The sequence below is a fragment of the Coturnix japonica genome, chromosome 8 (genome assembly GCF_054131305.1).
Source record: "Coturnix japonica strain WE chromosome 8, WE-NBRP24, whole genome shotgun sequence".
Taxonomy (NCBI): domain Eukaryota; kingdom Metazoa; phylum Chordata; class Aves; order Galliformes; family Phasianidae; genus Coturnix; species Coturnix japonica.
In genome coordinates this window covers 27,773,816-27,790,840 of record NC_140670.1, presented here as the reverse complement: position 1 = coordinate 27,790,840, position 17,025 = coordinate 27,773,816, and the positions used below count along the sequence as shown (strand labels likewise).

General features: G+C 42.6%; 1 protein-coding gene across 1 annotated transcript; it reads right to left on the bottom strand.

The window, feature by feature from the left end:
• Positions 1 to 374: 374 nt before the first annotated feature.
• SLC18A2 (solute carrier family 18 member A2) lies at positions 375 to 16,389 on the bottom strand. Its single transcript, XM_015867463.3, has 15 exons — positions 16,201 to 16,389; positions 14,372 to 14,723; positions 10,500 to 10,558; positions 9,106 to 9,189; positions 8,063 to 8,155; positions 7,585 to 7,674; positions 7,437 to 7,480; positions 7,297 to 7,357; positions 5,371 to 5,466; positions 3,736 to 3,814; positions 3,446 to 3,497; positions 3,102 to 3,165; positions 2,890 to 3,009; positions 2,520 to 2,653; positions 375 to 1,741 (listed from the first exon to the last, which is right to left on the bottom strand). Exons 1-15 carry the CDS (start codon positions 16,316 to 16,318, stop codon positions 1,634 to 1,636), a joined length of 1,554 nt encoding a protein of 517 aa, XP_015722949.1. The 5' UTR covers positions 16,319 to 16,389; the 3' UTR covers positions 375 to 1,633.
• Positions 16,390 to 17,025: the final 636 nt, after the last annotated feature.

Sequence of the window (17,025 nt, the reverse complement as noted above, 5' to 3'; positions counted from 1 at the left end):
ATCTCTTATCCTTTCACACTGTTCAAGCCTCTCCTGCAGTACAGGAGAGTGTACTCTGCTCTCAGAGTACATTCTGGCATGGTGTATGAGGGCATATTCTGGCGATGCACATTTAGTCCTTACCCATTTCACAGCAGTCAAGCCTCAGATCAGCAGTCAGGTGATGAGGTGGTTGGTTTTGGAAGCCATTGTTGTTTAAACAAGCTGTGTATTTATGACCTGGAATCATAAATGGGCTAGAAATGAGGAGTGCTTTCCCAGGGCTTGAATTAATTCAGTGCTGTTGTTTTTTTGTACTTTAACAAGAGATCACAATGCGTGAGGAGAGTGCTGAAGGGTGGGGGAGTAATTCTGTCCTTTATTACAATAGATGGTTAACTTCTTTTAGATACCTTTATTTTTAATGTGGTCTGGCTGCATAATTATTGACAAAGCAATAGTTGAAATTTGATCCACTGTTTTTTCATGTTTTCTGATCATTTATATATACACTTTACAAAACTATATGTAAACATAGTATCTATGCTGCAGTACATAAAACATGTGCAAGTACAGGAAAGAAGGCACATCCATATTTTAATCATACAAATAAAGAGACACCACAGTTGATAAGGACGTTGTCTGTTACGTTAAATGCTTTCTTTCAAAGCTGAATTTTTTTCTCTTCACAGAGGCCATCCATTCCAGTTCTGTTCCTCTATTAGCCTGTGTACCTAAACCTTTATTATCTTCAGCACAGTAGTTTTGCTTCCTTTTTGAAAGATAAATATATGCGTCTGCATACGTATTTACATAAAATATTTTTGTTTGAACTGCTCGAGTTGCCAGCTTACATCCAGTATGTGCTGAGACTGAATACTGAGATCCTGCAGCTTTCCTTAGCCACTCACTTACAGCAAAGCTTAAACCAGAGTTGAGATCCAAAAGATGGGAATGTAAAACAGGACCTATATGCAGTTCTTATTCCCTTTTAAGGGAAAGGAACTGCATACATTCAGCCATACTTGCTTACCCGGTGCTGTGTGTTTGGGGGCTTCGTTGTGCACAGCTGCTTAAAGTGTCATTAAATTGTACTGACTAAATAGAGATACCCTCCTCTGTTTGAAATGCGTTCTTTTTCCCAGTGTTCCACAGGCAGTCAGGCTGAGCTCACTTTGGAAATCAGTGAAGAAGTTGCGCCTTCAACAAGCACAACTCCTTGCCACGTCTAAAATCTTAGTTCCAGAGTCTGCTGAGTAAGTTAGAGGAGTTATTGGCAAGAGCTGAGTTCACTCTCGTTAAGTCTAAACAGAACATGAAGTATTGTGATGAGCTGACTTTATAAAGCAGTTTAAATTCACATGTTTATACAGATTTATACTACACGTTTAATCAAAAATATACTGTGTAATATTCAATGAAATTAAATACACAGGGGTAAACACTATACAAATTCTCTATAAAAGCTTTTTTTCTCTCCTTATAAGGCAGTTAGCAGTTGACTTCATAACCATGGGAGATGAATAATATACCTTTGGTTTTTGACCATTCCACTATTAACTCTACAGTACAACTAAAACATACTTCTGGATGAGATGTTTCACATGAAACACTGCATTTTTGTACACCAAAATATATTATATGGCTTTTAACGTTACTCATCACTTTCGTATTCTTCTTCTTCACCTATGGGATAGGACTGGATGTTGTTCTGAGTATACATTTTTGTTTTAACAGGACAGTTGTGATCCATGAGTATAGCCTGAAAGAAAAGAGGTGAATGTTAGTAGTCCTGCGTAGCACTCAGTTGTGGCTGTGATTCACTCTCTTCCACAACAGCAGAAACTAAATTGATTTTTATTACAGTAAATTCAGTTTATATGTCCTTAGATATATGAGGTGGGATCTTGATGGCACCAGCACAGTTCTGGCTTAGTGGAGCCAGAATTTTAGCTCTTGTGTTAAATACATCTTGCTGCTTTCCCACTGCAGTGACTTATTACTCTCATATTGGATGACCACTGCTTAAAAACTGGGTGAATGAGCCCACCTGTCTCCCTTGAACCTCCTGCTCACATGCTTGCTTTTCACCCAGAAGCAGCTGCAGTTGGTGGGAACAAAAGGACAGGACAAGGAGTATGGAGCTCAAGAAGAGACATGAAGCATGAATGCTTTAGAACAGATTTCAGCCTTGGTGGGGGCTGAAGTGAGTTGTAGGTACAAACCAACTGCAAAGTGAACTTTGTATCTCAGTTTGTACAAAGAATGCTGTTTTATCAGGTGGGAATAACAAGTAACAGATGCATTATGATTAGCTGGAATCTCTGAGGTTCTGCAACGTAAATATGTGCTACACTGGAAGTCTGTCTCCTTGCTTTTCTTTGTGCATCTTAGAGCTACAGCATGGCAGGGTTGTTTCAGAAATGATGCGTGAGGATGAGATGGACTGTACTGGTTCTGGTGTGCTGCCTGTTACAGGCAAAGATATAGAAATAAGTTATAATGAAAACCCAAACATTAATAAAAGGTGTTACGCTTACCATTTTTTCTTCTTTGGCAGGTGGACTCCGAAGGAAAAAGCACAGAGGAGCAAAGAGGATATCCACAATCCCTATAATTGTCATGAGCCACGGAAATCCAATTGCCTTTGCGATGGCACCGCCAGCAGAGGGACCTTTTAAAATTAAACCCTTTTTCTGAATACCATATAACTTGCAGCACTCACTTGAAACAGTAATTTTACATGCAAAACTTCTCTGCTTTTCAAAGTGATTGGAAAAGGTGTACACGTACAGTTGTATTCCTTGCTTGTACCAATGAAATGAGAGATGCTCCAAGGAGCATTCACCATCACAGCATGTTTCTCTTTGTGGTCAAGAATATAATAAGCAAGAAAAATGCAAGGCTTACCTATAGCAAAGCCCATACAAAAGGCAACATCAGCTATGGCGTACACGCTGCCATAGACTGACACATGGCGCAGGTCTACAAGGTAGCCCATGATGGGCATCATGGAGGAGTCCACCATTCCTGGTTGTGAGGGAGAGGAGCAGATATCAGGAAAACTATCCTGATTCTCACATAAACAACAGACTGAACAAGGCAGTGTAATTTTTTCTCACCAATGGCAAATCCAACTCCAAAATTGGGTGCTATGAGCCCATAGATGTTCTTAGCAAATGGGACCTGTAAGTGACATTTCAGACAGTTGATTAGGTTGTGCTGCATGTGCTAATGAAGTTAGAATGCTGAGGGACAGCTCAAAAGAAAAAGTGATCGTCCTCCTTTAAAAGCCATCCCTCCAAGTAATTGAAACACTGAGATTTGAAAGCACTCAGATCTGGAACCTGTTAGCTGCACGTTGCTCAGTGAAGTATCTGGAAGGCAGAAACCTCACGGTAAAGCATGATTTCAAAGATGAACACGGGGAGATTAGGATTGTTTGAAAGAGGAATGATTTACTTACACATAAGATGCTTATTCCCACAATGAGCATTCCTAGTAAAGCACAGAGCCACCTGCAAAGGAAGAGACATCACTCAGAGAGATCGGTGGTTATGAGGCACTCAGGATGATTTGGGCTATTTGAGAGCTACATCTGACGTGCAAACCTACACAACTAAAGGTAGAACGTGTTCCAAAAATGATTTTGCTACTGTAGAACAACTTCTAATAACTTCTAACATCAACAAATTGCCCTGGAAACAGAGCACGAACACAGTGGGAGATTATTAGTATTTTTTATATTAAGCATACCTTCCCATTTTGTGCGCAAGTATCCCAAAAAGATTAGTCCCGATAAGATAAGAGATACTGGCTGGAAGAAACGCAACGCCTGAAAAATATGAATGGAGACATTTTATCAGCAAAGATTCCAGCGAGGTGTTAAGAGAAACTAATAAATGCCAGACGGTGCAGTTCTGAAGCAAACACATCTGACAGAGCCTTTGTGTGCAGCACAGAGAATCAAATATCCGGTTTGCTGCAGCAATCTCAGGACATCATCTATGAAATGCACCTGCAAAAAAAAAAAAGTGTTTCTAACTGTAGATAGTTCAGGGAAGCTCATTGTCCCCTGATGGATATTTCTGGGTTGCACAGCGGGTGTAAGGATGGAGGTCAGGCCTTGCTCCCTGCAAGCACCTCAGTGCCCTGTGGTACAGGCCGCCACTGGGGCCCTGGTCAGGCAACAGCTCAAACTGAGCACCTAAAGATGAAGATGTCTTAAGAATAAGATAGTTTTTTGGTGTTTTTTTTTTTTAAGATTTAATAGGCCTTTAATACAAATAACTAACTGGCTTTGTGTAATGCTTAGAGCTGGGGGGTCTAAGGAAAGCCCTTCCAGCCTGAAGTGATAGCTAATCTCCACCCAGCACCAGGGAAACACCATTGGTTTAAAGGCTGGTTCCAGTGCTCAAGGCTTCCTTCTCTTCCTCACCTTCCATGAAGCTGTGGGCAGAGCCCAGACAAGGAGCAATGGGGGAGGGAAGATAGTTCTGATTTACAAAGCCGCCATGACGTTATGGTACACAATCAAACAATTTCTTCTGAGTGTGTGCACTCCTTGTCCCTCACCAAGGCAACACGGCCTTTCTCATTTCCTGCCTATCCATCTTCCTTCCTATCTACCTCTCTGATATTCATAAGAAAAATCAGGAGGTAATTTTTAGCACAGCAATATCCTGTGATTGAAATCCTTGTGGGTTACAATGATGACGCCAGGGAAACATTTTCACCTGTGCAACTGCATCTCCTTCGCTGTGGCCTGGTGAAGCCTTTTGTACCAAATGGACATATAAGAGCAGAACTTGAAAGCTGGGAAAAATCCTGCCATGGTTTGCTCACTGAGACCTGCAGATTAGGATGTGCACATGCACATGTGGTAAGATGTGGTACAACAAAGCACAGCTATGATTTTCTGCATTAGCTTTATGCACAGTAACATTAATTGATTGAAATCAGGACCCCTTGCACCTTCTTGAAATCATGCTTCATGATCCAGTGGTTACTGGATCTCCAAACTGCCTAAGATCATCACTTGCTTAAAGCCTTGTAGTTTGAGATACAGTTTAAGAGGCTTAAAAACTTTAATGCTGACAAATGAGACAAAGCACAAGGGACTCAGTTACTTATATCCCTAAGGGGTTAAAATTATTCTTAAACTGGATATTTTCCCTCTAGGAATCTCAATTCAAACAAGACATTTGTGCATCTCACTCCTGTTGCAGCAATAACACTGAACTTCAGCAATAAATCTCCAGCTTGGCCCTGTGGGGCTGTTCTGCTTCTTATGGTGTGTTTTGCAGCAGCACTGCTGCATATAAGGGCAGCATCAAGACTGAATCAGAACAGAGACTTCCATCAGATAAATAATGACATGCTGTACTTTACCGAGTTGCCATTTTTTCGAACACATGGTCTCCATCATCCAGATGGGCAGTGCTGGTTCAAGCATTGCAATGGCCATGTTTGCAAAGCAGATTGATCCTTAGGAAAAGGAGAGGAGAAAAAATTAGTTGTTTTGATCCTGAATAAAAAGCTGTGCAGAGAATGAGTGCTTTTACCAAAAAAAAAGCACACAAACATTGTGCTTTTTGCTGTCCTGCTTGTCATGCACTGAACGTTGACTAATGTTTAAAAGAACAGAACGTAAAATCACTGCACGCTAACTTAGTATATATTTCAGTTCTCCCAGAAATTCTACAATAAAGGTTAAGCTATATTCATACTGTGAAGGGAGGGCAGCAAAGTCTGCAGCGAGCCTGGTGACATTTAGAAAGTTCATAAGGTCTGAATGTTCTGCAAATGATGAACTAAAATTCCCATCTTCTGGTCTTCGTCTCCAGTCTCCTGAGGCAGAATTGGAAGGCCGTTGTGTAAGACACGGTCTGTGACCTGTACCTCCATCACTCCGGAATGAAGAAGGGGAGATGTGGAGGTATTGGTCCTAAAAATACCATTGAGCAGCCAGAGGGATGCCTGTCCCCTACAAAGGGGTGTTTGTGTACAGACCCCACTGCCAGCAGCCACAAAGCCTGGGCACGGCTTGGCTCAGCTTGCCCAGCCATGTGAATTTCATGTGCTTCCAGATCTTTTTGAATCTCAGGACATTTGGTCACTCAGGTGCAAAGGACAGAAGTGCTGACTCAATCCAGCCGGCAGCTCATCTGCCCAAGTAGCATTTTCTTCCTGCTCCAGCACAAGTCCTGCTGCCCTCAGGAGAGCACTGCAGCTGTAGTGCATGGTGCCAAACCCCTCAATAATGCTTTGGCTTTCCTTTCCCTCTTCCCCAAAAGAACCTAACTCGTGTTCATGGGACATGTCCCCACTGCTCATCCTTCACAAAATGACTTTCAGAGGTGTTTGGAAGTCACTGCTAGAACTGACAGCCTCAGATGCGTGTTCCCACTTTTCTTTCTAGTACTTATAATCCCAAAGACTCCTACAAATTTTGCTTTTTGAAAAAACCCAAATAGTTTTTTTCTGTCTCGAGGTCAGAGAAGTTCTATTCCTCTTGGAACAGGCTCCTCATTGCACAGTTGAAAACGAAATGAGCACGGATGTCATTCTCTGCTCGAACCTGTCAGACCACATTAGGCTGCGAATCTGTGATTGCTGCAGTGAACTTGCAGGCCTGCTGCTCACTCCCTTCCTGGGGCAGGCAGTAGCTGCTTGGCTCACCTTTACCCTGCAGACAAAGGGTTGCATCCAATGGGAACGTTTTCACTCTGCTGCAAGGCTTCATGTCGGCAGAAAACCCCAGCCCAGCACCCAGGGGCTGCCCTGTCCCAGCCAAACCCAGCCAAGCTCAAGCTCAGTGCTGGAAAATATTTCAAGCCAAACAAGTTGCATCCAGAGCAATCTATGCCATTATGACAGAGGCTGATAAATAGGAAAGATCCTATCCCACTCTCAGCGAACTTTACAAAGTAATTTGAAATACTCGTGCACGTATTACAGTTATTTCTTATTAGGACAGGAAACATCACCAGAGCTCGTCAAGGTAGTTATGTGTGTGGTGACAAATGTACTTTAGTCTTTAGGACATACTGCAAGGGAAAGGTGGGAGCCTGAGCCGGCATTCTGCAAACTCAGGGTAAATCCAATAGAGACCATGCACTCTGACTGAAGCTTGAGCTCAGTGTGGCTCAGCTGAAGTGGATGCAGTGTTTCATATACATGAAACAGTCAGGAAGCGCTTGTGCTTCAGAAATGCAAAGCAAAGGAGATTCAATCTGAATTTATACCACAAAATTAGTGTACCTGAATTGAGAGCGTGAAAAAAATATGTATGTATAAACAAAAGAGACATGGTACCTGCTGCAATAATGATGTATGGGTCCTTCATAAGTGTCAGCAATGGTGTCCCCTTCTGACTCTACGAAACAAATGAAAACTTGGCATTAGGAAAGGCAAAATGTCAGCTGTGGCTTACAGTGTTTTGCTGCAATACTTACTTCAGCCTGTGCTCTGGATGGCTGCAGAACAAATAATTGAACAGCTGTGGAAAGAAATCAATACTGTAACACTGCTTCAAGAGGAGGGTTAGCAGCTAATGCAGCGTGCTACATGCATACAGGGCTGTATGGACACCACGGTACTGACCTCCATCAAACAGAGCCAGAGCTGCCAGCACGAGGAACGGAGAGCTCTTCCCCACAAACTCATACATGATGCTCCCAAAGGGTGGGCCCACTGTGGGGGGAAAGTAAGGAGCCTGGGGTGAGGCCACATTTCTGATCCTCAACAAGTGTCCTCTGCAAGTATTTGGGCTGCTGGCACACTGGGGCCAAAGGGCTCCATGTGAAAAAACTCCAAATCTCATTGATTATGTGATTGTGGAAACTGTATTCTTCACACCCCAAAATAATCTCCCAAACAAAACCCCAGCATCACAGAGATTACTGTCTGGCTTTTATCTGATTAGGATATGCTTCTGGGTAAGAAACAATTCTTAGTATGAACTGTGAATCTAATCTGGAGATAGCATGATAACATGGCACTTGGTGAGACCCTCCCATGTTTCCACAGACCACGGGTGGGATCTTAATGGCTTCCCTCAGTGGCAGAGCCTGACACTGACCTAATACTCCCATAGCGAGGCCTCCCAGTGCAATCCCCATCGCGTTGCCTCTCTCTTCATCATCTGTGTATACACTGGCAAGCATACCCATCCCTAAACCACAAACAAAACAAAGTGTAAATTAGGCAGCTGTGTCCAACAATATTGTCATCATTTGCCAGCCCTACTGAACAGCAGACAATGGAGACATTAGGTATCTCTATGTATAAATATACCTGGCATGAGGTCTGGTGCCCACTGACAGCCGTACCCAGGTCACTGCAAGCTGTGCTCTCAGCATAAGGAATCACACACAGTTGATTACTTTCAAAATGAGTATTTCAGGATCAGCATCCAAAACTAAAGGGTGCTTTTGACCTTTATCTTCACTTCTGCCCATCTGATGATGAGCCTTCATTTCAGAGAAGGAAATGTGAAGAATAATTCGTTTGTGTGAGGCACTCAGAGGCGAATGCTACCAGGAGGGTTCTTATAGAAATTATTTCTGTTTTCAGATCAAGGTTCTAACAGGGCTCAGTAAATAAGGTCCACAGCTACACAGTGAGCCAGAAAGAGGAAACGCAGCATTGCATGAGTGATCACTGAGTAAATACTGGCCATCATGTGCACCAAGAGCAGAGGTCCTGAATGAATGTGCTTACTGTGAGCTGCGGCTGACTTCAGATTGCTCACATGAGAAGCTGGGGAGCAAGTTAGAGAGTGCTATCAGAATTCACAGCAGATCTGTGCAGATTTGGAAATGATTCTGGAAAAGAGTAGGATGCAATACAAAGCTGATTAAGGTTTACGCTTTGATAGGAATAAATCTGCACAGATACAGGGCAGGTATTGCACCCAGTGCTGCAGTCTGGAGACTAGCACAGGGGATGAGCAAAGGCTTAGGAAAACCATCAGTGAGGAACCTTTGTGACCCTTTGGATTTAAAACCAGAGAGGAGAAACCAACTCACAATGTGGAGTCATCCTGAAAGTTAAACAAGCTTTCAAGAAGAGTTTGAAACAGGATCAGTGAGCTGGATTTTATTCTCCCCTATGCCCTCTTACCTGCCACTGAAGAACAAGAGGAACCCACCCCTTGCAGGGACCTTGCAACAAACAGCAGCGCGTAGCTTCCTGAGAAGGCAAACACTACAGAAAAGACAGAGGCAAGTTTTGAAAATCAGGTTAACTCTAACTAGGTTAAAAAGTTAGATTTCTTTAAGCTGTAATAGAAAACTCTATGCCTTTTAGTCAGGTGTTTACTGTGTCTTGTATCAATTTCAATGCTAACTGCATTATTATCTCTTATTGCATTTAGAGGTGTCAGTGTTGAATTGTTCTCAGGTGTCTGAGCCTTCTGGTAATGCAGCATATAAGCACCCAAGTCCTTTGAACTAATTACTCAGGATCTGATTGCACCCTGCTCTGATTCAGCAGCACATGGAGGTAATGAGGCCTTTCTTTCCAGCCTTTATTTAAGGCTGCCCAGCCTAAACCTCTGGGCACTTGGGGAAAGCAGGAGCTAAGATAAGCCCCTGGGCTCAAAGCAGTGGCTCTTCCAATGAGCAGATGAATTGTGACATTGTTACAGTGGTGTTCCACACTTGGTGCTGTGCAACCCATCTGGCCATAAATTGGAGTTACTACTCTTATCTCCAACCAGAATCTGTCTGATGATCCAAAAACCCAGAGCTGTCAGCATCTACTATCAGGTAATCTTCCATTGCTTCGCTCTCCTTGCTGTCAGAAATACTGTCCTAATATTTAATGAATTGTTTTCTTGATACTGTTTTGTTTTCCTACATGTAGTAGATGTAGGAAACTGTTAATTCTCTTCCTTTTCTTTTTGTGATACACTATAATATATCCTTAATCTGTCTTCTAAAGCAACCTAAATTTGTAATAATTCCTCACAAGTTTCTAATGATCCTTTGTACTCTTTCCCTCTGGGTCACATCTTGAAACACCGCACCAAAAGTGAATATAAACCAGCAGTTGAGGCCTTATCAGTGCCATCTGGAATAGACACGTTATCTCAGTTGACTTGTGGGCTATGCTCCTGCTTGCACATCCTATGGTGATGTCAAGCAATGCTATGATACTGTTGACTTTTACATTCTATTCTTGGGCCTCACATTCTCTTTGTGATAAGGCCCCATGATTCCTAGTTGTTAGGGATCCTGAAAAATAGCCCTCATGAACTGAAAACTCTGTTGGTTTAAGTGTGTGTGAGTACTGCTCAGATCATAGGAAGCTGAGAGGAAGATTGGGCTAAGAAATGGACTAGCCCAAAAAGGATGGAAGGCAGTGAATTCCTTCAAGAGGTCCATAAGAACATGGTTGTCAAACCTCTTACAGTTAGTTCCTCTACATCAACAAGAATTCCTAGTGATAACTATTGTAGACCACTTGTTTAAAAGTTACACATGAACCACACCAAATAAGAAGTGGATACTTACTAATTGTTGACACAAACATGATGCAGAAGCCAGCAAACAAGGGAATCTGGTAGCCTATTCTGGGGGGGAAAAGCATATATTAAAAAAATTGTTCACACCTTTGGGATTCTATCACTAATGGATGGAGTCAGATTTTTTTCCCACATGAAATGTTGGAACAGCCTGCCCAGAAAGCTTGTGGATGCCCTGTCTCTGGAGGGGTTCAGATCCAGGCTGGATGGGGCCCTGAGCAACCTGGTCTAGTAAACGGGGAGGTTGGTGGCCCTGCCTTGCAGGGGGGTTAGAGATTCATGATCCTTGAGGTCCCTTCCAACCTGGGTCATTCTGTGAGACAATTATTTTGGATGTCACTTTGAGCTCTTAGTGAAAGCTTGTTGGAAATTTGGTCTTAGTTTTTGCAGCTATGGCTATTATTCCTCATTCTCTTGGATGTAGTCAGTAGGTGTGAAGCAATGCACAGCAGAGGACCATGGAAGCAGAACTTGCTCTTGCTACCTAGCAGACTGTGATGCTTTATTGCATGTGCTGTGGTCTAATGCATACATTTCCCTTTGCACAGAGAACCATCTCAGAACCAGACTGTATGGGCATAGTTAGTTCTTTCAGCCAAAATCTGTAGTAGATGTGGTCCACCATACAAGATGTGAAGGTATAAATGTCAGCACAATGTGTTTGTGCTGAATCAAGCACATCATAATCCTCCGAAAAGGTCAAAATTGTCTAGAACCTTCCCTCCAATTTGGAGGTGATGTGCTGCCCTGCTTAAGGTTCCTGAGCCCCCAAAACTCATGTTTTTTCTTGCTCAGGTGATATTCTTACCCACCCACAGCTGACAGATATATGCAGATTGCCTTTCCTGCATAGGCTTAGGAAGTCCTGACTCCTCCTAACATAGCAATGTTAATTAGTTGGCAGTTGTGTGACCACAATTCTGCAGCTGCAGTCCCTGGTCCAACAGACCAGTGCCAGAGAGAACAGAGTGGCACTACCCCATCAGCCAGGTGTTAAGGGATTTTGTCCCTTGGCCCATTCTGCTCTTGACACAACATGGCATGCTCCAATGCAGTAAGCTCTGTCTTGTCTCCTTTTTCCTTGCTGTCATGCCTTAATAAGTTATTTTCATAGGTGTTCCTAACAAAACACTGCATGAGAATCTGCATTAGCCACAGGCTGAGCACATTTCAGGCCACCTGCATTTAGCTCTCCCCACAGGTGTGGGGAGAAAAAAACAAAGCCAACAGTTACAGCAGGGAGAGGAAAGTCTGCTGGTAACAAAGAATGCCTAAATTACTTGCCTTGGTGCCACCTTGGCCCCAGATAGCAGAATTGTTTGGAAGTGGATTATGTTCATTAACAAGGTTACCCCACAATGAGAAAACCACTTGACAGTTTTTGTACAGCAGGCAAATAAAAGTTACACTGACCAGGTTAGCAGCTGTGGAACATTAGAGCCTAATTGCCTATCCATTAAGGACTGCAAATCTACTGACTTTAATATTGTGACTGCTTAGTGTGCAGACTGGGGAGGAATATTTTCCTTAAGATCTCCATCCCAGTGCTCTATGCTGGGCAGGCAGAGGGGCTCTGACCATTGAGATGGGTGCTCAGGCATTTCAATCACCTACTGAAAACCCAAAAGAAAGCTTACATAGGAACTGGGTTGTAAATAAGGTATTGTAAATGTTCTGGTTTTTTATTTCCCTGCCACGCTCTTTTTATACATCATAAATATCTTGAGGGCTGTGAGCAATGGGAAGCTGCTGGTGTATCTTGAGCTGCAAACCAGTTCGTGAAGGCAGGTGTGTGATGTGTCTTGTGTTCATTCAAAAGAGTTTGGCGTTAAATAAGAAACATTTTTAGCTCGCTTCCAGAATTTAACTAATTTCAAAAGTCACTGCTAAACATCTTTAGTTGTAATCCTTTTCTAAAAGGATGGAATGAAAGATCCTGTTGCACCCTATACAAACTCAAGCACTCAAAGCCAGTATGTATTTAAAGCCAGTAACTCCACGCTTGCTTAAAACTCTCAACCACTCCTGAAAAATTATATTTAAATGAAAAATGGAAGCTATGAATATGAACTCAATTAAAAGTAAACTTACACCTTAAGAAACAGGGTGAGCACAGTAGTTTTTAAGAAAGAAACCCATCCTCCTTAAGCTGTTCTACTTCACTTGAATTTTGCCTTAACGATGAACATTTAACAGCTTATCAGCGGTAGAGTCTATATAAAGATAACTCATATCTTCTGTTTCACTTATAATAGTTCTCACGCTTCCTTTCAAGTGAACACATACACTGTTCTTAGGAAACATCTGTGTTAGAGCTGTTCTGTTGGTTTTCTTTTTTTGCCATTGGCTCCAACATTTAATTGATAAATACATGAACTGATGTTTCTCACTAAACATTTCTCAGAATAAAGGCAGACACTGCTACCAAGACCCAAACTGCACACAAAAGAAAACCAGTAATCCTTAAATCTAATTTAGGGGCACTTTCCCTTGAGGACACTGCCTGGATGAGAAAACAGCATGGCTGAGTGCTCTCCTTATTTCTCCTTTTCCTGTTTACTGAGCACCTGAAAATGTTTCACCTTAAAGAATGTTTGTCTGGTTATGGCCACCAATAATAAGTTTAAATCTACGATGACTTTAAAAGTGTTTTCAATTGAGGAAATGGACAAATTTCTCCTGTATATTATTTTGTGATTAAAAAATATATAATAATAATCTTAATTATGAAAATAGCTTAAACAAGCTTGAGAAACAAGAAAATGAGTGACCCAATTAAATATAATTTGGAGCTTATTCCCTACAGAGATTAACATCTCTGTCTAGCAGAACTGCTGCTTCTTCATGGGGATCAATTACACAGACTGCTAACAATAAAATCAAATTAATTATTAACACAAAATATTTAAATGATATTACAAATACTGCTTAATCTCGGTGTAAACATATTCATTGCTTGGATTATTTGTTTTTGTTGTGGGTTATTTTAAAGTCACTGGCATTGGTGCTTACAATGCTGATATACAATGCTGATCCTGCTCAGATAGAGATTCTGTAACATACCATCCAGACATGTTTTGTTTAAGCTACCATCTATATGCAAGGATTCAGAGATGATATCCTGAATGTTGGACTGGATCCTATACTGGTGTCACCCTGGTCCACTGAACTTGAAGAGGAGCATGACCTCAGTGGGGTTTAGTAGACATGGAAGTCAATGAGAACTTCACAGAATCACTAGTTGGAGATGACCATTGAGATCATCTAATTCAACCACCAACCTGTCACCTCTATGCCCGCTAACCACGTCCCTCAGAGCCACATCTACCATGTTCTTGGAAACCTGCAGGGATGGTGGCTCCACTGCTTCCCACTTGGCTCTTAGCTCAGGTGATTTGGAACCACTGTGCACTCACAGCTGTGGGTCTGTGGGAGGCAGGGATGGACCTGAACCCTGCCTGTGGTTCCAATATCACAACTGCCATGTGTAGGGGTAATAGGAGTATATGTAGGGTGGAATCCTTCTAACTAGGAGCTGTAGTATTTTGTGACCCTGTGTAACTGCATTGAAGAAATTTCAACACCTCTTTGGCAAAAGTTTATATAAAAACCTGAGGACTCAGAAGCTGGAAAAAAAAAAGGAAAGCATTTAACACTGTTGAAGGGTTAATGTGTTTCCCAATTGATTTTTGAAAGGATGCAATTATCAGATGTATTTCATTAAATATTCCTCTATATTAGGTGAGAAGGGTAATGAGTCAGGGCCACAACCGACTTAAAACTACCTCAAAATCCTCACCCAGATTTAAACAGCAATGGACAAACCCCAGCTGAACAGCATGTGAGCACTGTGTACCTCACCTGTTTGTCAGCGGCCCTATGAAGGGGTTGGTGATCAGCTGCACTGTGGCTTTGGAAGCAAACAATAACCCAACTTGAACATTTTCATTCAGCAGGTCCTTATCTTCCTTCGGGCAGTCCGGTGGTGCAGCAGTCACATTTACTATCATTGGTGCTGTCTGAGTGTGCTGCAGCTCTCCGGGTGCTGCCTTATCAGACTCATTTCCAGTAAATATTATCGAGTTGTCATAGTAAGAGAAGATGCTCTGAAAATTGTCCTTTGTCATTGAAACAACGTTAGGCTTAGCAGTCTGGACTTCTGTTGCATTTTTCTCATGTTTGATGCTGTAAAGGTAACTGGGAATTATTGGCACTGGAAAAACAAATAGAATATATTGGCATCTTACTATCAGGTAAATGGAATCACCACATTTTCTTCTTGATTAGGAAATACAAAGCTTTTCTATAGGGAACAGCAGTAAGGATTTCACAAGGGTGTGAAACTGAACTAAAACAGAGGATTGCTTGTGGTAGAAATTACACTCTTAACTGCAATTTAAAGCATAAAGTTTTTTCACATTAGTGTTTATTTTTTGCCAGGTTTTGTATTTATTAAATACTCTGTACAGACATCATTCAGAAAGAAATATATGACAAGTATCAAAACCCATATCCGAACATGCTCCTTGTTTCACGTGAGTGTTTAAACCCCCTTATTAGACTGTGGGAGCACAACAGATGAGAAAAGCATTGAAACTACTTTTAAATCAAAACATTAAAGAATAACTAGATACGTCATTAAACAAGCCTCAAAAATGGTAAGCAACAGTCGTAAGAAGGGAAACCATCACCATAACGCTTCTATGTTAAGTAGTCAGTACTAATGCATTGATGCTTATGTGTTGAAATGATCACCCAGAAGGGACTTGCCTGATGTTCTTTAGGATCATAGCTGTGTTCTAATTGCATTCACTGAAATAACTGTAGGGGCTTCTTGCAAGTATGTTAATGAATGCATAATGAAATGCCTAATAACTTCATAAGAAAGAATATTCATGCTGAACGAACATCCAGAACGGACTTACTGAAAACAGATGTGAAGTTTTTGTTAAGGTCTGCATGGCTGCATCAGCCTTATGAGGTGCAGGAGTGGCACTGCAGCTGGGGGTGGGCTGGGCACTGCCTGCAGCCCAGGGAGCTGCACAACCCTTTGGAAAGTCTAAATACAGAGCTTTGAATATGAGAGCTTATACAACTACCAATGAAAAGTGTTCAAGCGCTTCATCGGAGTATGTTCCTGAATCTGGGTGCTGTGTTACTCCGAAGCCAGTAAAAATTGCATCTTCAGCTTTGATCAGAATTGTTTCATCCAGCCATCTCCTAGAAGTGCTTTTCTTAAAACCCACTCTGATAGCTTTTGTGTTGACCTATCGTTTCATGAGCAGCGCTGGGGAGAGGAGAGCTATCAGAAGGAAGCAGACAGCCCAGTGTTATCACGCCTGTTGTTTCAGTTGCATGACCACAGGAGGAAAAAAAAAGATGCTGAGCTAAAAATACGGCCGTCATTCTATAAAGTAGTAATGGCTTTTGCTAAGAAAAAAGAATATGTGTATATATGAAGATCTTTGTATGCAACTCCTTACCCCGCAACTAACAGAGAATTAAAGTGCATGGCAGTGTTTGCAGCACCTGGAACACCAGACGTGTATTTAAAAAATCACTGTTTGGATCGAGGGCGTTAAATCGTTTACTCAGGGAGCACATCTGTCACCGGAGATTATTTCTGGCATCAAACGAGAAAGGAGATAAAAAACAAACAAACAAACCCCGCACCACCACCATCCACCTACCGACCACGGTGAGCAGCATGTTGTCCAGCAGCAGGGCGATGAAGACGATGAGCAGGATGAGCTTTCTGGACTGTCGGCCCTCCCGCAGCCAGCGCAGGCTGAACTCGCCCCACGCCATGCTGCGGGGCACGGCGGGTGCGGGGGGCTGCGGCCCCCGAGACGTCCCGCACGATGCCCGGAGCTGAGAGCGGCAGGAGGAGGAGGAGCAGGAGGATGCTGTCGGGGCAGAGGAGGAGGGGGAAGGAGGAGGAGGATGAAACGAACTGCCGGCCCCTCCCCGGCCCCAGCGCAAGCTCCGAGTGCCCTGAAAGGTGAGTGAGCCCCAACAGGTACGTAGGGAGCAAAGGCTGCGCTCCAGGCTGAACCCAAAAGGGTGGCCAGGTTGGGATAGTGCTGCTGGCATCCACGTAGGGGATTTGCAGCATTTGGTGCTTCAGTCATTTCCTTTCTCCCAGCTGGAGTGCATGGGTTTCACGCCTAACCTGAACTACTATTTGTAGTCATTACTCATTTCTTTATAATCGCTCTTAGAAAACAAACTTCAAATACAAAAAAACAAATACAACAGATCAGCAGTAGAACTGATGAAGAAGCACCTCCCATGCGAGGACAGGCTGTGAGATTTGGGGTTCTTCGCCTGGGGAAGAGAAGGCTCCAGGGGGACCTTATAGTGTCCATCCAGTACCTGAAGGAGCCTGCAGGAAAGCTGGGGAGGGACTTTTGAGAAGGGCAGGTAGCAACAGGATGAGGGGAAATGACTTTAAACTGGGAAAGGGTAGATTTAGACTAGATACTAGGAAAAAGTTCTTTACTGTGAGTGTGGTG